The sequence below is a fragment of the Nesoenas mayeri genome (assembly GCF_963082525.1).
Source record: "Nesoenas mayeri genome assembly, chromosome: 2".
NCBI lineage: Eukaryota > Metazoa > Chordata > Aves > Columbiformes > Columbidae > Nesoenas > Nesoenas mayeri.
In genome coordinates this window covers 26,425,663-26,443,233 of record NC_137543.1, presented here as the reverse complement: position 1 = coordinate 26,443,233, position 17,571 = coordinate 26,425,663, and the positions used below count along the sequence as shown (strand labels likewise).

The window sequence follows — 17,571 nt, the reverse complement described above, 5'->3', positions numbered from 1 at the left end:
CTCCAGCAGTAGCGTGCTGTATAGGGTGTGAAAAATGCAAAGAAGAAGCAAGTGGACAGTGCAATAGTAATAAGCGTCAGAGTTAGCAGGAACTGGCAGCTACAAAATGTGTTACAGAGCAGAATTTGTTTAGCAGTCAGTGGTGATCTGGGCACTCTCAGCAATTCTCTAGGTTGGCAACAATAGCAAGAACAATTGGGAATTGTCTCATTTTCTAGGCTCTTTGTGTCACTCTTGAAGCACATCACTTCAAATCCTACAGAATCTACAGAAGAGCAGCTGACACTCAGGATTTAGAGAGTGACTGCTCTTTCGTTATTGTCTCAGGATGAAGTCTTGCATCTGCCTCTCAAATTTTAAGGAAAACTAGTGTCTGAGAAAATGGGTTACTAAGACTGTACATAGAAAATGAGATATTCTGACATAGATTTTCAGGTTTATTGAACACATTAATTTCCTAGAATCCAGAGCTTTTAGTAGCTACAAAAAGTAAATGGAAAAGGAACAGCTTTTCCCTTCAGAGCCTCTTTTAATGTAATAGATTTTGTGCGATAGGACATCATGGTGCTAAAGCAACCTCAAAGCATAATTGTAGCAATTCCTAGAATTTCAGTTGCACACCAATAGAATTGTGGTTTGTGTAAATTGAGACTTAACTTTCATTTGGAGAAAAAGTCTGTGCCCTCCACTTAAGTGCCATGATCACTTAGTTGGAATTTGGCCCATTTTTCTGAGTTCTGCTTAGAATGACTTGTTCTTTGCAGAAAATGTAAAAGCTATATTGAAAAAGGAAAAAAATAATGTTACTTGCCATTATAACTTTCATCATCTGAGAATGCTTGCTCAAGGGAAAGGGGGCAATATGGAGTTAATTTCTTATGGGATTCTTGGATTTAGCACAAGCTACTGATAAAGGTAGCACAGTGCATTGAACATTCTGTCCTCAGAAAGGTTTTTGCCTGGTTGGATGCTGCTGTACACAGATTTCAGCTTCAGTGATGGAACTGCACAATCCTATGCAGTGAGGTCAAACAGGTTTAGGAACACCAATATTAATACAATAAATAATCATGTTTACTTTTCAAAATCCATCCCTCTCTTCTTAAAGAATACAACAAAATATCTTCTGTGAGAACTGTGAATGTATAAAAATCTTGGGGTACCTCTGAATATTTCATGTAAGAAAATTATACCTTTGAATTAACCAAACTATAATTATGTTTTGTTCAGCTTTGTTCTGATACCCAAACTAGACTGGATGCAGCTTATACATTTGGAACAACTTACCAACAAAGTGTAAGTAAGAGATAAAATAGTATTCTAAGTTTTGAATTAAGTTGCTTTATATGTCATTAGTAATTCAGTGTGTATTGAAGAACTTATGGAGCATAGCCATAAGGTGCAAAATAGACTTTCTTCTTGCGAAGCTGTTGCTTATTTTAATTTTTTTATTGTTGAGTGAAATAAAATTTGGATGAATCTTTGTTAAGTATTTTTACTTAATGTTTAATGTTGTTTAAGTCATATTTCAGTATTTCAGACAGAATGGAAACTTATTTTCTATCTAGGATCATTGAACTGGTCAAGTATAGCTATTCTTCTTTTGTGCTTTTTCAGATCTCATGTATTTGATTTATTGAGTAAGTAGAGCCTGCCGTTAAGTATTAACAACAGTTAATATGACTGGGTTTAAATACAAACACCAATAAATATTAACTTACTGAGTATTTTTAATGTAATTATTTTCATGGATTGTATGCATCACTTTTTTTTTCCCTACAGCTTTGGAGGAAACATGGTAGACATGTTATATAAGTATTTCAAGATGGCGTGGTTGTTCACATACACAAAACACTACTTTCACATCTAATTTCTTCACACAATCACAGTGACTGAGGCTGGCAGGACCTCTGAAGGTCATCTTGTCCAACCCCCTGCTCAAGCAGGGCCACCTAAAGCTGGTTGCCCAGGACTGTGCCCAGGCAGCTTTTGAATATGTCCAAGGAGGGAGACTCCACAACCTTTCTGGGCAACCTGTGCCAGTGCTCAGTGTTTCCTGATTCTCAGAGGGTTTCAGTGTGTGCCCTCTGGTCCTGTCACTGGGCACGACTGAAAAGAGCCTGGCTTTGTCTTGTATACCCTTCCTTCAGGTATGTGTACACATTAATAAGATCCTCCCTGAGCCTTCTCATCTCCAGGCAAAACAGTCCCAGCTCTTTCAGCCTGGCCTCACAGGAGAGATGCGTCAGTCCCTTCATCATCTCAGCAGCCTGTGCTGCACTATATCAAGTATCTCTGTTTCTGTTTTGTACTGGTGAGCCCAGAACCAGTCACTGAACTCCGTGACTTCAGCGTTTGTGTTTCTTGACTTTAGTGTTTATGCTGTTTCAAATTTTATGTCTGGGAAATTTGCTGGGATATTTTTTTCCTAATCTGTTGAAAAATGTTAGCAGAGCTTCATTTCCCACATCAGTCGTTCTGGTCAATTGCAATAATTTCCAAGAGGTTTGTATAAAAACTCGGTAATTGCTTGGAAATAGCCAGAATACTTTGTCTTTTGTGAAGAAGTGGGACAGATTCCACAATAATTTTGTAGGAGAAGAATCCACAACTTGATAAAATCATTAAATGGCTAAAGTGACCTTTTATTTTAACATTTCTTTTCTCATAGTGCAAAATTTCAGTTTCCAAGATTTTATTGGATTTTGCTAATCCAATCTTTTATGACCTGTTCCTTAAATATAATGGTGACAATGGACAACAATATCTTTGGGCTGTGCCAGTTTTAAACTTGAATCTTCAATACAGTGAAATGTTTGTTAATCAAGGTAAGACTGTCATAGTAATATTTCTGTGAATTTAAATAATGTGAATAACTTTGAATAGAAAGCATTTGTATTAAAGATACCACGACACACCATAACTTGTTTCTGTTTTAAGACTTTAATATTTGTGGGCAAGTTCTGCTAGTGTTAAGTGCAAGCTTTGGTTGCAGACACTAGCCCAGTCAATAATATGCACCAATAAAGTAGTCTGATTTAATTATGTCTTCAAGTTGAAAATAAGTATTTTTACCCTGGATACAGTTATATATATCATACAGTTATATGTGTCATTTCTAGTAGATTTCATTGTTTTTTCTGTGTTGAATTAGTTTATTTCAAATTATGTGGCTATCATGTTTTTTCAAAGGCAGTAATATGAACAACTGGCTTTTGACTCGTCGATTTTTTTTGGTGGACACGCTAAGTGGAAAAGAGAATGACTTGGGAAAACTACCAAGAGTAATTCGAATTGCTAGCAAAATAACAATAAGGTGATTAATTGCATACGATACATAGTGCATAGAAAGTAAAGCAATTTTAGTGCAATCTGCATTTTATTGTCTTAAAAGAAAGTTGTTTTATTATGTTGTTTCTGGTATGTCCTGTGCTGCTTTTTCCGTTTCATACTTGGAAATAGCAAGAGTTTCCACAGGTTGTTCTGATGAGTGAGTCAGAATACGTAACAGTGATTCGTGGGGGTTAAAATTACTGTGATTACTTTCCAGTTAAAATGGATTGGATTGTGTATGCCTAATGCAAGTTAGCAGGCATTCAGTCACCTTGTGGAAGCAGGTGTCATCTGGAAAGACCTAAAAACTCCTCTGCTAATTATTTTTCAATGTGTAGCTGACTATACAAGGATGCTATTTCATAGTCTCTATTCTTTTTTTGCAGTATTTTTGCAAGCTGTTACCTATTCTGCTATACAATGCAAAACAGACTTGTAGTCATGTAACTGCAATTGTGAAACTACCTGTTAGGGCCATTACTGATGGTTAATCTCAGCTGGAATATGTTTTGGAAGAGCCCTTGTTTCTCCTCCTTTATGTAATGTCTTCCTTTGACATGACTGTCTGAAAATTGAGATATCCCGTTTCCTTCAGTTCTTCTTCTTAACTTATTAGTTAAAAAGATTCCTGAGTAGCACTGAGAACTGATCCATACAAGTAATAATCCTGAAGATTTTAATGTACTAACTCCATTTGCTGAGAATTATGTATTACATTATTTCAAAAAATAAGGATTAGCTTATGTATCTTAGGAGAACACCCTCCTACCTTGGAAAAAAAGGATAATGCCAGAAATACAAAATATAGAAAAGGTCACTGTATAATGTTTTGAGAAAAGTTACTTTTTGGAATTGACTTTCATTGCAGCTATCTTAATGTAAGCAGTAGGTAAAGATTGATTCAGGTATTTTCTTAGAGTTTCCCAGCTTTTTCTATTTATATATTTGTGTACATGTCTTTGTATGCTCTGTTTGCTTTTAAAATGTGAATTGCCATGTCATGGGGTTTGAAACTCACAATTTATTGATCAGGTTGTTCTGTTCATTTAATATTTTCTTATTAGTACAAGTTTCAATCAATACTTTCCAAGCAATTAATCCATTTTTTGTATTAAAAGTGATACTGTCTGTATTTCTGCAGAATTCGCCTGGTATCCCCTGCTCAGAGAGGAACTATCTACCCTCCTCTAATTACTGTTGCTTACACAGATGTGCTTGTCCAAAACCCTGAAACCCAGGGTGTCATGGTGAGATATTTGTGCTGTCTTAATTGAACTGATTTCTTAATCATGCTTTTAGTTTTGTTGGAATTCCAGTTGAGTGAACATGTGTGGGGGAGTTGTAAAAATCTAATAAGCACTTTCTAGTTCTGCTCAGTTTTTAAGTTGCAAGTTTTCACTAAAACCTAAAGCTTCTAGTAACTAAGCATATTTAGACATAAATCCAAGTGTGGTGATAGAAGGAGTTCTGACAGGAACAGATATTTTAGGAAGCGAAGGCAGAGGGGAGGGAGGATTAGTTTTGGGGAGGATTTGTACTTTTTTTTTTTAAACCAAATTAAAATACTATTTATTATCATACTTGTGTTAATTTGAGCCTTGCAGTGACAGAGACTCAGGCCAGAATGTTATAAAACCAAGACAAAGTTTTTCTTTTCCTTGTACAAATCTTTCAGCCTTAAGTAAAAATGGGTCTTAGGTTAGACAGGAATTTACACTAGAGGGAGCAATTTTGATGCTGCCTGACAATTTTTATTTCATTCAAGCTGTAAAAAACTTTGGTGTCTCAGCTATGTAAGAGCTCAGTTCTTGATTTTGCATATTGATGTCATTACATTAAAGTTACTAGTAATCAACACTGATAAAAGGGAAAGTATCAAACCTTTGGGGTCTCCTTTCAGAAGGAAAAAAATTATGCACATTTTAAAGGATTGTGATTAGGTCCAGCTGCTAAGTTGCAGGTAGCAGGTGTCCATCTCCAGCATTACTGTCAGTGAAATCTGCACTAAGTGTAACAGAGCATGTCTTAGTGCCAAGTCTGGCACTGGAGCACACCAGGTCAGATATATACAGTAAAAGAAGATATATGTTGTAGTTGTATAGTAGCCCACCAAAAAAGTGTATGAAACTACCGCTGTCTGTAATAGTTGTAGCATTTCAGAATTTCTATCCGTATTTACTTTTTGTATCTTAATATTCAGGTCTCCTTCTCAGTCAGTTATGAGATGGATCAGTCAGAGGCTCGGGTTCAGACTGATGTAAGTTGTATCGCCCTTTCATTTGTCGGTATAATGATTTATTTCTATTTTGTGTTTTTTAAAAATACATGCAAGTCATTTTTTGTTCTCTTCAGATCACGTTGGGTGTGTTGGGTGGGCTTGCAGTGTTGTGGTCCCTTCTCAAGACTGCAGGCTGGAAGAGGCGCACAGGAAGCTCTATAATTGACTTGCAGGTATAAACAGCTGGTAACATAAAAAGGGACACATCTTCCTCTCTTGAAGGAGATCTTTGCTGTAATATAACTACTCTGTTTCTTGTGGTAGCTGGAATGATTTCTAGCCTAGTGCATAGAACTGTGACCTAGAATTAGGTTCTCTTGAGGATTCCGATGTTGTTATTTAGGAAATACTTTTGCTAAAAGTAAAGGTATTTACAGAGATATTCTGATCAGTTGAGTGGCCTTAGTTTTCAGATTAATTCTTCTTGGAACAAAGACTAACAAGTAGGAGTTCCAGATGCTGAATATACCATAAAGATATATGACCATACTAGAAAAATGTTGTTCAAAGGTAATTTTCAGTGCTAGAGTTTCCTGTAGTATGAGCTGCATAACATTTATATGAATGTACATATGCATTACTTAATCAGTTTCACAGATCTCTACAGTGGGTTTTTATAATTGCAGACAGTTTTCAAGTTCTTACTGTTTTATGCTGGAGACCTTGCCAACGTTTTCTTTGTCATCACCGTGGGCACAGGAATTTATTGGCTTGTGTTCTTCAAAGTAAGTGTTTTTCCAGTTATGAAAACCTGTTAATATTGCATCTGTATTTACACAAAAATTCATTTTCTTTTTTCCTTTTTTTTTATTTTTATTTTTGCCTTTCTGGTCAGACTATTGAGGCAAGTTCTATATCATGTTTTGTTTTGTGTGCTTATATTTTTGTGTTCAACTGTTTCTTCTCCTTAGGATTCATTGTGCTTGCAGTCTGCTTAATAGTCACTTAAAATATTTTAAAAATTCAAAGTGATTACAGGTTAAATATTGATATTTTTCTGCAAAATGTGATTCATGTTTATGCACTTGGTATGTTGTTACATATGCCATCCACATTGTTTCAGTGTAATTTCTCAATTACAGGCTCAGCAGTTTGTCTCTGTCCTTTTACCACTTCCATCTCAAGAAGAATATTTTGTTACATACATAGCATGTGCCTTTAGTTTAAAGGTAAATATTTTTTCTTCTGGCATGAAAGATATTTCAACATACACTTCTGCATATTTTCAGTAGGCTTGTTTTTAAACATTTTGTATAGTTTATTTTATTAGTGTATAGATGTAAATAATTATTCTAAGAATTAAATCGGTTTTCCATAGACATTTATTTTGTGGTGACTCTATGGGGAAATAAATGTCTAAGAAAGATGATCTATGGAAAATTATTCTGTCAAGGATTAAGGTTCAAAGAAATCCAAATAAAATAACACTATATCAAGAAAGCAAGTACTTTCTTTTAAAGCAGAGTGCAAGTGCTGTCCGTTCCTGATTAAAAAGAAGACATCAAAATAATCATGTTCAAGCATACTTCTAGAATTCAAATATCAATATTCTGTCTTCATGGGACATACAAGTGTTTTACTAATTTTGGTTATTTTATTGAATTGGAATTCAGAATACGGGTTAATACGTCATGGGAAACTACTTAGTCAATTTTTTATAAATTTGTTACTTTTATATATTTTCTTTATTATTTTGCACATCCTCCCATGATTTACCATTACTCCCAGCTTTTAAGTTAAAAAAAAAAATAGCAAAAGTTGGTAACAAAGTTGCAGTCTCAGGTAGAGTCAAGTGTATCAGTTGTTATGTTCAATGAATGACGTGCAATTACTGTTTCTTCATCATTGGCTGTTTGTTGTTGCTATCCTTACTGTTTACATTTCCCCTATTTCTTTCTTAGGCTCTACAATTCTTACAATTGCTGGTTTCACAACTTACTATAGATATTTTCTTCATTGACTGGGAAAGACCTAAGGGCAAAGTTCTTAAAGCGGTTGAAGGTAACTCAAACTATGCTTGTGTGTGTAAACAGATTTGATTAAATTAATACTGTCAAGCATTAACTTTCAGAGCTTTATTGTATGCATTCTTTTAAGGTGAAGGTGTTATTAAAAGTGCCGTGGCACCTGTGAGCATATGGAGAACATATTTTATAGCAAATGAATGGAATGAAATTCAGACAGTGAGGAAGATAAATCACCTCTTTCAAGTGCTTGCAGTTCTTTTTTTCCTGGAGGTATATTATTATTATTATTATTATTATTATTATTATTATTATTATTATTATTATTATTATTATTATTATTATTATCTTTTTATGATTCACAACCAGAGTGTAACGTAAGGGTTTGGTTTTTGTTTCTTGCTTGCTCTGTGGTAATAATGGATGACCTTCAAGTTCACTTGAAAATGTGTAACTTAGTGAAATAATTACTTTAACATTTTAAAACGTATTTGTATGATGTATGTATAGGTCATTGCAATATTTTGCAATGTTTCATTAAGGAAGGCTTAAAATAAAACCCACACAAACAACCCTTAATTAACTTAGAGAACTTTGTTAGTTCTGTTTGGTTTTTTTAAGGTAGGGAGTTTCCTTAAGAGACTAATAAATCTGTGTACACACTCAATTCTTTGTTTGCCTGCTGGCTCCCTCTTGCCATGGTTTATTTCTGGTTTCATATTTATCTAAACTGAACTTCCTTCCTGCTAATTTGCTGTAGTGACCTTTTATAAAGCAGGAAATGAAATGTGCCAGTTCTGTTCCTGATGGCATAACACAAGGCAGTATGCCTTCAGTTACAGCTTAAGGAGATATGAGAACTTCAGCTTTAGCTTTTCAAAACATTTTGGTTTGTTTCTTGGTAAGTACTTTTATTTTGGGAAGTATTCTTGAAGCATATAGCATATAGTTATTTATATGAGGGGTTTTTTACATATTTTTGATACTTTTATTAATTTTTTAGTTTCTGGTTTTGAATTTCCTATTTTTCTTTTAAATTAAATACAGAAAAAAAAACCACAAACAAAAAAACCCACACCAAAACAAAACAAAAAAACTTTTCTCATTCACTACATCAGTATTTTTGCTGTTGGTAAATACAGGGCAGGAACAACTTCTGTTCCATGTTCTAAGGAAGGAATGGGAGAAGAAAGAGCGAGTATTCCTACAACTAATTAGTTTGCTCAGGTTACTCTTCATAGGCTCCTGATATTACTAGAAGGGAGAGGCTGCTCTTAGTAGAGGGTGATTAACAGCTTGCTCTATAACTTCTGCTATAAATTTCCCTCTGAAAAATCATTTTCTTGCCACTGATAGTGGAGGAAGTCATGAAAGATACCTAAATAGGTTAATATTGGTATTTGTGAAAACTTCAGCTGATCTTTATAACTTTCATTGTCATGCTGGAGTCTGGAATGTAGTTTCCCTAGAAGTGTAATGCTCAGGGTAGATATAGCACTTAGCTCCTCCCTACAGATAGGAACTTCTGTATTGCTCAAACCTGCCTTCTTGGCTTACCGATTTTGATGAAGTGACTGTTCAGTTCTCATTAATCGTGGTGACAGACTCTGCAGTGGTGGAAAACAAGTCAGGAAGTGCAGTAGTTGGAGGAAGTTGGAGAGTGTGGCAGAAGGAGTCTCCCAGCCCTCGGGCCTCATGGCTGGCACTGCAGCAGCCCCTGTTTGGCACTGGGTCACCATGGCAGTGTTGGCTACATGGCACTTTGACCGCAAAACTGACCTTTCCACTACTGTGCTTGGTCTGGCTGGGATGGAGTTAATTTTCTTCACAGCAGCCCATAGGATGTCATACTTTGGATTTGTGGTCAAAACAAGGCTAATAACACACTGACAGTTTTGCTATGGCTGAACAGTGCTTGCACAGCATCAAGGATGATCTCCAGAGGTCCTTTCCAGCCTTAACCATTCTGTGATTCCATGAGAGGGCTGGGGTGCACAAGAAGCTGTGAGGAGAACACAACCAGGAGAGATGGTCCCTGCTGACCAAAGGGCCATTCCATGTCATGTACCATCATGCTGAGCAATGGAGGGGAGGGATTATTCTGGTGACTGGCTGGGCATTGGTCTGCCTCTGGCAGGTAGTAATTGCCTTTGCATCTCTTGTCATGTTGTTTGGTTTGGTTTGGTTTGGTTTGGTTTGGTTTGGTTTGGTTTGGTTTCACCACCTTCTTCCCTTTTCTTGGCTTATTAAACTGTCTTTATCTTGACCAATAAGTTTTCTTGCTTTTGTTCTTCCTGTTCCCCATCCTGCTGTGGTGAGGGTTAACCCACCACAAATATGTTGATGGTGCAGCTCCAATTCTGAATTATTTTCAGAAAATTCTCACCTCTTTGGTGTTTCAAGACATAGTGTTTCTCTCATCTTCTTTATCTGGGATTTTTTTTCTAGATTGTTTGCTTAAAATATATTCAGTCATAAAGACAATAGAGGTAAATATATTTCCGTTCAATAAAAGCAAAAAAAAAATCTGTTTCTTAAAGTCCTTACAGTAAAAAATTAACACTGGAATATATAGGACCAAAGAGATGAAATTTGACAGAAATAATCTCTTTCTGCAGTCTAACAGTAGAATCTTTGGAGTTTTTCAGTAAAAATCAATGTTGATCTGTCCTGAGATTTAGCTGCATGTGTTCTGAAATTGTGTCAACACATGCATGCAGTTTAATGATTTTAATTATGTTTCTTGTTAATAACTCTGGATCACACGAGTGAGCTCTATCACAGTGAACATGCTAATATTCCCAGGTCCATTTTTCCAATTTTTTTCTTCTTCCTGTTATAACAGAAACAACAGGGTAATAATTAATACTATTAATTGCCTCATGTCGTTACATTGACATTTTTATCTCTTCAGGTGGTGGGATTTTCAAACCTGGCTTTAATGGATTCTTCTTCCAGTCTTACGAGAAGCAGCGACAGCTACATCGCTCCTTGCAGCCGCATTTTAAGATTTGGTGTGTCTGCAGCACTCTGGCTAGCCATTGCCTTGTTACAGGTGTGTGAAACATGTGACATACTAAATTATCATTTTCAGGCCAGTTCTTGAAAGCTAGAACATACCACCAGGCCATCCGTACCATGTATCATAGCGTTGGGTAGACTGGTAACTGTTTTACATGATCTAGACTTGTAGCTACTTTAGCATGGAACACCTTTAGAGCTCAAAATTCATCTTCTGAGCTGTGAGACATCTTACTTAGTAGTCAGAATTTTAATCCTCCCAAAGATGTTAGTTTACACAACTGCTTTGTTTTGAACAGTTTTGAAGCATCTCCAAGTTCAAAATGAAAAGCAGGTTATTGCTACAACTTTACTTCTTAGAGGAAGGATGTCAGTCCCTTTTCATAGTCCAATGCAATGGTGGTCTGTAATTTGTGGGTGTTAAACTGTGACGCTAATTGCTTAATAAAGTCAAATCTGTTGAACTAATAAAAGAAAATTTGGTTGATTTCTTTCAGATTATATTTTTTTCTGTGTTTTATGAAAGATTTGTTGAAGATAAGATAAGCCAGTTTGTTGATTTGTGTTGCATGAGCAATGTAAGTATTTCTTTGTCTAATCTGTACAGCAGCAATTTTAATAGAATAACACAGAAGATAGTTTTAAGAATATGAAATAACATTTATTCTTTTAATTTAATCAGAGATTACTATCTAACAGCCAAAGTAATTTTTTTTGAGCTCACTTTATTGGTGCAATCTACAAGATTTCAGTTAAACTTTAATTGGAAAAAGAGTCTGGAACTATAGGTATCAATATGTCCTTTTAGACCTGTGATTTTTAGGTTGTTCTTGAAGTTAAATTGGTTACATATGCTCATACAGAATTAAAAAGTAACAAATTATGACAGAAATTAGGTGTGGAACCCTTTGCTGCCATTCTGTCTGCTGGTTTGCATTTTAGTACTTTTGTATTACAGCCATGGCTGTCTTGGTTTTATTCAATAGCTTTATGTTCAGTTTCTGCTCCTGTCTTGTGGTTGTCCCTCAACCACTGAACTCCATGGTTGTCCTCCTTGGACAGTTATCACCTTTTTCATGCATTTCCACTTACATCTGAACTAATTGGGTCTTGTAGCTCTGTACTGCGAGAATTCCTTTTTAACCAAAGAAGAGTGCAGTCAGAACAGGTTGGACCAGCTCATTTCTCCAGAACTTCTTAAAAATTTAGAGATTAATCCTTTTTATCGGCCTTTTCAGCCTTGGTTATTCCTCTTCCATGAAACACCCATGTAGAGCATGGGTTGTAGAGAGAGTTAATTTGAGGTTATATGTGATAGATAAGCATTGTATCATGCCAAATGAAATTCTATTAAATACAGTCTCCTAGGAGCTCAACTAGAGTCATGCATATACATTATGTATCACAGAAGTAACTTTTGAATCAAAATAAAAGCCAATAACTTTGCTTTAATTTTTTGGCTCAGTAGAATTAAGTACTGATCCTTGCTGTCGATAGACTAAACTTGAAGCTGGTGTGTGTTTCGAGTTAAACATGGATAGGATTAATCAGTAAAGAGTTATTAAATATTTTTTTCTGCCATATTTATTTTGGTACCCGCCTACTTTGTATTTGTAGAAGGGCTAGTCATGCTGATTTCTACTGTCAGTTGAAAAGTTCAGAAATAAAATGATAATGTTTAATTAAAGTATTCTTTTCTCTCATCTCTTTTAGATTTCAGTGTTTCTCTTGTCACACAGCTGCTTTGGTTATTATATCCACGGTCGCTCTGTGCATGGACATGCTGATACCAATATGGAAGAAATGAATATGAACCTAAAGAGAGAAGCAGTAAGTAAAAGTAGTAATGTTTATACCTGCTCTAATTATTTATTTTATTAAAAAACTTTGCATTAAGGTCCTGCACTTGTGCATTACTTGTGTTCAGTGGTGGACTTGGCAGTGTTAGGTTAACAGTTGGACTTGATCTTAAAGGCCTTATGATTCTGTGATTACTTTGCACCAAGTTGTAACACTTTAAAAGATACTGGCTGTTTGTGTGTAAATATATGACTGAGTAGTGCTTTTAACTAGCTCTTCATCTTTCTTCTTCGTTATTTCCTCTTCTCTGTTTCTCTTTCATTTCATAAATATACAATTCCTGTTTTTCTAAAAAGGTTTTTCATGTATTTAAGAACCTTCTTTTTGATATTGAAGCTTTTCATGAGCTCATGACCACATTCAAAAAAGTGCATACCAAGAACCTTTCAATAATAGACAAGTCTGAAAAATTCCTCATACAGAGACTTCGAAAAACTTGTTTTATTTCATCTATTCTTCTTTGGTGATTTAACCTGTTCTTTACAGAAGGTAATTTGAATAAGTGTTTTTTCTAGTTTGTTTTATCGTTGTGTCCTGGATTAATGGTGACACTTTACTGCAAGATCAGGCAAAGGTAAAATGTGTCATACAAGTTTGGAGCACTTTGCACTACATTTCATGACATTTTGCATCTTTGTAGGGATAAGTAGGAAGAAAGTACCTTAGACAAAGGATATTGCTATTTCAATGATAAGTGGACAGAAAAAGACATATCCCTGTGAAACTTAAATCTCAGACATTGAAATATGGAGGAATCTTTTTAATATTTTTTACTTATGTGTTCCTACAATTTTTTCCTAATTGCTTATTTTAATATATTTTTTGAAAAAAAGCAGATGTTTTCCCTATAGAGTTGTCAAATTTTATATTTTATTGGGTTTTTTGAGATTTATTAAATGTGACCTGAGAAACATATGGAAAAAGTCAGGAATCCAAAGCACAAAAAAAGTAGGACACATATAGAATAAATTGTAAACATAAAAGAAAGGGCTTCAGAATGAATGTCAAAGATGTATTGGAAAGTAGTGAACTGAACTCAAGTGGAAAGAGGAATATGACTTTGTGACAGCAGGGGTCAGGATTTCATGTCCTAAGAAAACCTTGCTAAAATAGAACTAAGAGTGTAGTGGATTCATATGTTTAGAGATATTAAGTACTATGAGTACATGAAAGAGAAGAAATTAAAAGCTTTTGACTTTCTTGGGTCTATGAATGCCATTAATAATGCTAATCTACAATTGCTTTAATTGTATAGGAAAATCTATGTAGTCAGAGAGGTTTGTTGCCGAATACAGATGGCCAGACATTTCAGATTTCCATTTCAAGAAGAATGCGACTGCACTATGACAGGATTCATGAAACCCTAACAAGAGTAAGTAAGATATTTGTATTCTGTAAATGTCATTTAAAATACGTAATTCTTCTGCTGAAGTCATGGTCATGTTATATTTCAGAAACGTGGTCCCGCAAGGCTTTTGGACTCATCTGCAAATACTTTTGAACAAAGCACAAGGGCATACAACACAATGAACAGATTTCTCGGTTCTTTTATTGATCACGTATGTATATTGACATTACTATACTAAGGAAAATATAATTATAGTAAGTAGAGACTAAAAATTGTAAATCTGAAAGACTGTAATTTCTCTTTAAGCATATGTGGTTAAAGCCTTGTTGTTAAAGACTGTGTGGCAACTGGAAGAGTGCTTCATTCAAAAAAAAATACTGAGTACTGTCCAACAGGGCAGCTTGCTCTTAAAAATGACAAACTCTTTTTTATTATCTACTTATTTTTGTCATGAAGTAGACTGGTGTTTTTTTTTCATTCATAAAGGCCTTAGCTGGCTCTACTTCACTTTGTAACAAGCACTTTTTCTTCAAAATCATAAAACAAGAAGTTTTGTTTTTCCTTTTCTTACAGGTTCACAAAGAGATGGATTATATTGTTAAAGATAAGTTGCTGCTTGAGCGGATTCTTGGCATGGAGTTCATGGAACCAATAGAGAAAAGTATTTTTTACAATGGTAAAAAAATTTGTGACTTGGTATTTGTACTATTATAAGTATGTAGGTTTCTGTGTAGATTTCTTTCCCAAGGGTTAACAGTCTAAACTGGACTTTACAGCAGGAAAGGTCACTAAATGACCATTTGTAAGGGAGGTATTTAAGAAATGTTCTTCAGGCTACAGACATCCTATTTAGAATTTGTTGCTCACATGCAATGTTTTTCTTTTAGGCAACTGAAAGGACTCTGTGTGGAGATGTGCACATGTACTAAATGCTCCTTTAACTCACTCTCTAGATCAGATATCTACTTTGTAAATGGAAAGAAGGACCCACAATATTTAAATAGCTCTCTGTTACTTTTATTTTTAATATATAGAACTAAATCTCTTACGAAACAACTAAAAGTACAAAAGATAATTTCTTTACAAAGGATATTGATCACAGTGAGGATGTTTTAGAGGCAATGAAATATAAGCTCTGAACTTGGGCCTGATACCAATCTGCTTCCTCAGTCCCCGAGCTGTACAGAATCCATCAAAAATTACCTTTGAAAACCTTAGTTCCGACCTTGATTCTTCCCCTAACCATAAGTATGGCCAACACCTGCATGAACACTAGACATTAACTAGTGATCCAAGATGATACAAACCCTCATTTTGAGACCCTCAAGTACTTGGCTCTCCAGCTTTGCTGTTCAGAAACTCAAAACCTTATCAGAACCATAACCCAATCCGTAGGTGTTGCCAGATGACCATTACACATATGTCATTGTTCTTACCTAATAGCAATCCACCAATTACATCACTGAGCTTTGCAGAACTTTCCCTGCTTTCTGACACCACAGCCGCAAAAGCTGAATCCTAATATGAACTGTAAACCTGACTAGTTATCAGGAATGCAGCACATTCTTTCAAACTAGCCCTGATTGTAGGCTGATATTTTTGCTCAGTCCAGATGTCTGAGCTACACCTAATTCATTAAAGGCCTGGGCTCTCCTCCTCTATCATGGTGGAGCACTATCTTTACTAATAAATGTTGCCAGGGAACAACTATCTGCCTTAAAAGTATAACTAGGACTTTCTTCAGCCTCAGTCTGTGATTCCACACCTTGCAATATCAGTCATCCCAAAACCCTGTTCTAAACCTCAGGTTTACTCAGCCATAGATATTGTCAGGTATGCAATGTCAGAGTTAGAACTGAGTAAGCATGATGTGTTGTCTCCAAATTGTGCAGCATTCAACAAAGGTTTGGTCTTTCTGACTGCCATTGTTTCCAAGTTCCTAATCAGAAGGGTGGGTATAAATATATTGCTTGGTGGTTTACACTGCTATGGCTCCCAGAAGTTTAGATACAAATGAGAATTTCTTGGCAGTAGGACATACGCAAGTTGTAATGAAAATAAGCTGTTTCATATAAAACTTGCATTAGACATGTAGTAGGAAGAGGGAAAATAATCTGTTTTCTGTAATTATTTTAAGTGTTCTTTTCTCTTTTGAAAGTCATGCTTTGAAGTGGATAAGTGGTCTAGACTACTTTGGCTGTGAAAAAGGTATTTTAAGCTTATAAGACCTGTTTCTGGGAAACTGCTAACCAAAGGAACAAAGATGATGTTAAGTTGTGAAGTTACTTCTAAGTAAGCCTTTAAGCATATGTTTTTATTATTTTCTTGAGTTAGAGCCAGAGCTTACACTTGCTCAATATGTCAGTGATGAGGAAGTTACATCTGCGTCTTGTTCAGAGTAGCCTTTCTTAAACAATATGATTGAGATTTTGGGAGTGAATAAAGTTGTATGTGACCCGTGGGCTTTTCCTATTGTGTTTGTCAGTATTAAGCCATTTTATAAGTGAAAAGGTTTGTATCACTTTGCTTCAATAGAATGCCATAACTGGCCCTTGCACTGACTTTCCTTTTTCTTACCAGCTTACTCAGCACAAACTGACACAAACTTGTATATCACAGAAATAATCAGTTTTCAATTTATTTTTATTTTTTGTAGATGAAGGGCACTCTTTCAGTGATGTTCTCTATTATGGAAATGAGACAACGCTGCTCATCTTTGATATCCTGTTTTTCTCTGTTGTGGATCTGGCTTCCCAAAGTTTTATTTTAGCCGCTATTCTAACATACTTGCAACAAGAGGTAAATTTTAATTTAAGAACAAAGCAATATTTTAAAAATATAGGTTAGTATGGAAGTTTATTTATTTAAGTAGAAAATTAGAGCAGTAGGTTAGCAGTATGTGGTGACAGAAGATTATATTGAGAGCTTCTAAAATACTTCTCTGACTTTTTTGTCAAATAGGCTTCTGATAAATTAATTTTACTCACATGCCTGTCATGAATTAAGAGACTACAAATAACTTTCAATAGAAAACACAAGTGACTATTAAAACTAATCACACATAGTTATATCATATTTCGGGTTGGAAAGATATAAAAAATGCTGAACAAAGTTAAGCACCTAATCTACTCATGTTATTATGATTTAAAGATAGTATAAAGTTATTATTTTATATTAAGTACTGAAACATACTCTTTTAAGTATTTCTTCTTTAATGCATTTTTTTCTAAAATGTTCTTAGATATTTAGGTTTATTCGTAATACACTTGGGCAGAAGAATTTGGCATCCAAAACCTTGGTGGATGAAAGATTTCTCATTTAATTAAGAAGATTAAAAACTTTGTTGAGAAGTTAATAGAGGAAATTATGTCCACGATCAAAGCATCTCCGACCTGCAGAGTAGTTGTACTGCACTTCTCAATAATAATAATGTAATGGTTTTGAAATGTATCGGTTTTGTATTGTGTGCTATTAAACTTTATGTATTTACAAATATTTGTTTTAATTTGTGAACACTAAGCCATAGGCCTTTAAAAGGAAAAGTACATGAAAATAAGACAGAAGTAAGCTTACCGTTGTTATTATTAGAATAAAATAAAAGATAAGGACCACTCACTTTGAGGCAAAAATTTGAGCATTCTGATTGGCAGGAGAGGTTGTCAACTCTTAAATTTTTGGAAAATTGCCTAAATCCCTTTTTTTCATGTAATTTATTTTGAGCTATATGTTTAGCAAACATATTTACAGTTTTACATAGCACAGAATTT

At 34.9% G+C, this 17,571-nt stretch overlaps 1 protein-coding gene across 1 annotated transcript in view; it reads left to right on the top strand.

Moving 5' to 3' along the window:
- Nucleotides 1–17,126, top strand: part of TMEM67 (transmembrane protein 67) — a gene marked incomplete at both ends in the record, with an annotated part of 28,652 nt that extends 11,526 nt beyond the window's left edge. The window contains 18 exons of the mRNA XM_080364288.1: nt 1,231–1,296; nt 2,672–2,828; nt 3,193–3,316; nt 4,475–4,580; nt 5,534–5,590; nt 5,686–5,784; nt 6,238–6,336; nt 6,694–6,780; nt 7,513–7,612; nt 7,709–7,848; nt 10,490–10,630; nt 11,094–11,174; nt 12,310–12,426; nt 13,712–13,828; nt 13,911–14,015; nt 14,378–14,480; nt 16,461–16,603; nt 17,046–17,126. Of these exons, the coding sequence (XP_080220414.1) occupies nt 1,231–1,296; nt 2,672–2,828; nt 3,193–3,316; nt 4,475–4,580; nt 5,534–5,590; nt 5,686–5,784; nt 6,238–6,336; nt 6,694–6,780; nt 7,513–7,612; nt 7,709–7,848; nt 10,490–10,630; nt 11,094–11,174; nt 12,310–12,426; nt 13,712–13,828; nt 13,911–14,015; nt 14,378–14,480; nt 16,461–16,603; nt 17,046–17,126 (1,923 nt within the window). The remainder of the gene's footprint in view (nt 1–1,230; nt 1,297–2,671; nt 2,829–3,192; nt 3,317–4,474; nt 4,581–5,533; nt 5,591–5,685; nt 5,785–6,237; nt 6,337–6,693; nt 6,781–7,512; nt 7,613–7,708; nt 7,849–10,489; nt 10,631–11,093; nt 11,175–12,309; nt 12,427–13,711; nt 13,829–13,910; nt 14,016–14,377; nt 14,481–16,460; nt 16,604–17,045) is intronic.
- Nucleotides 17,127–17,571: the final 445 nt, after the last annotated feature.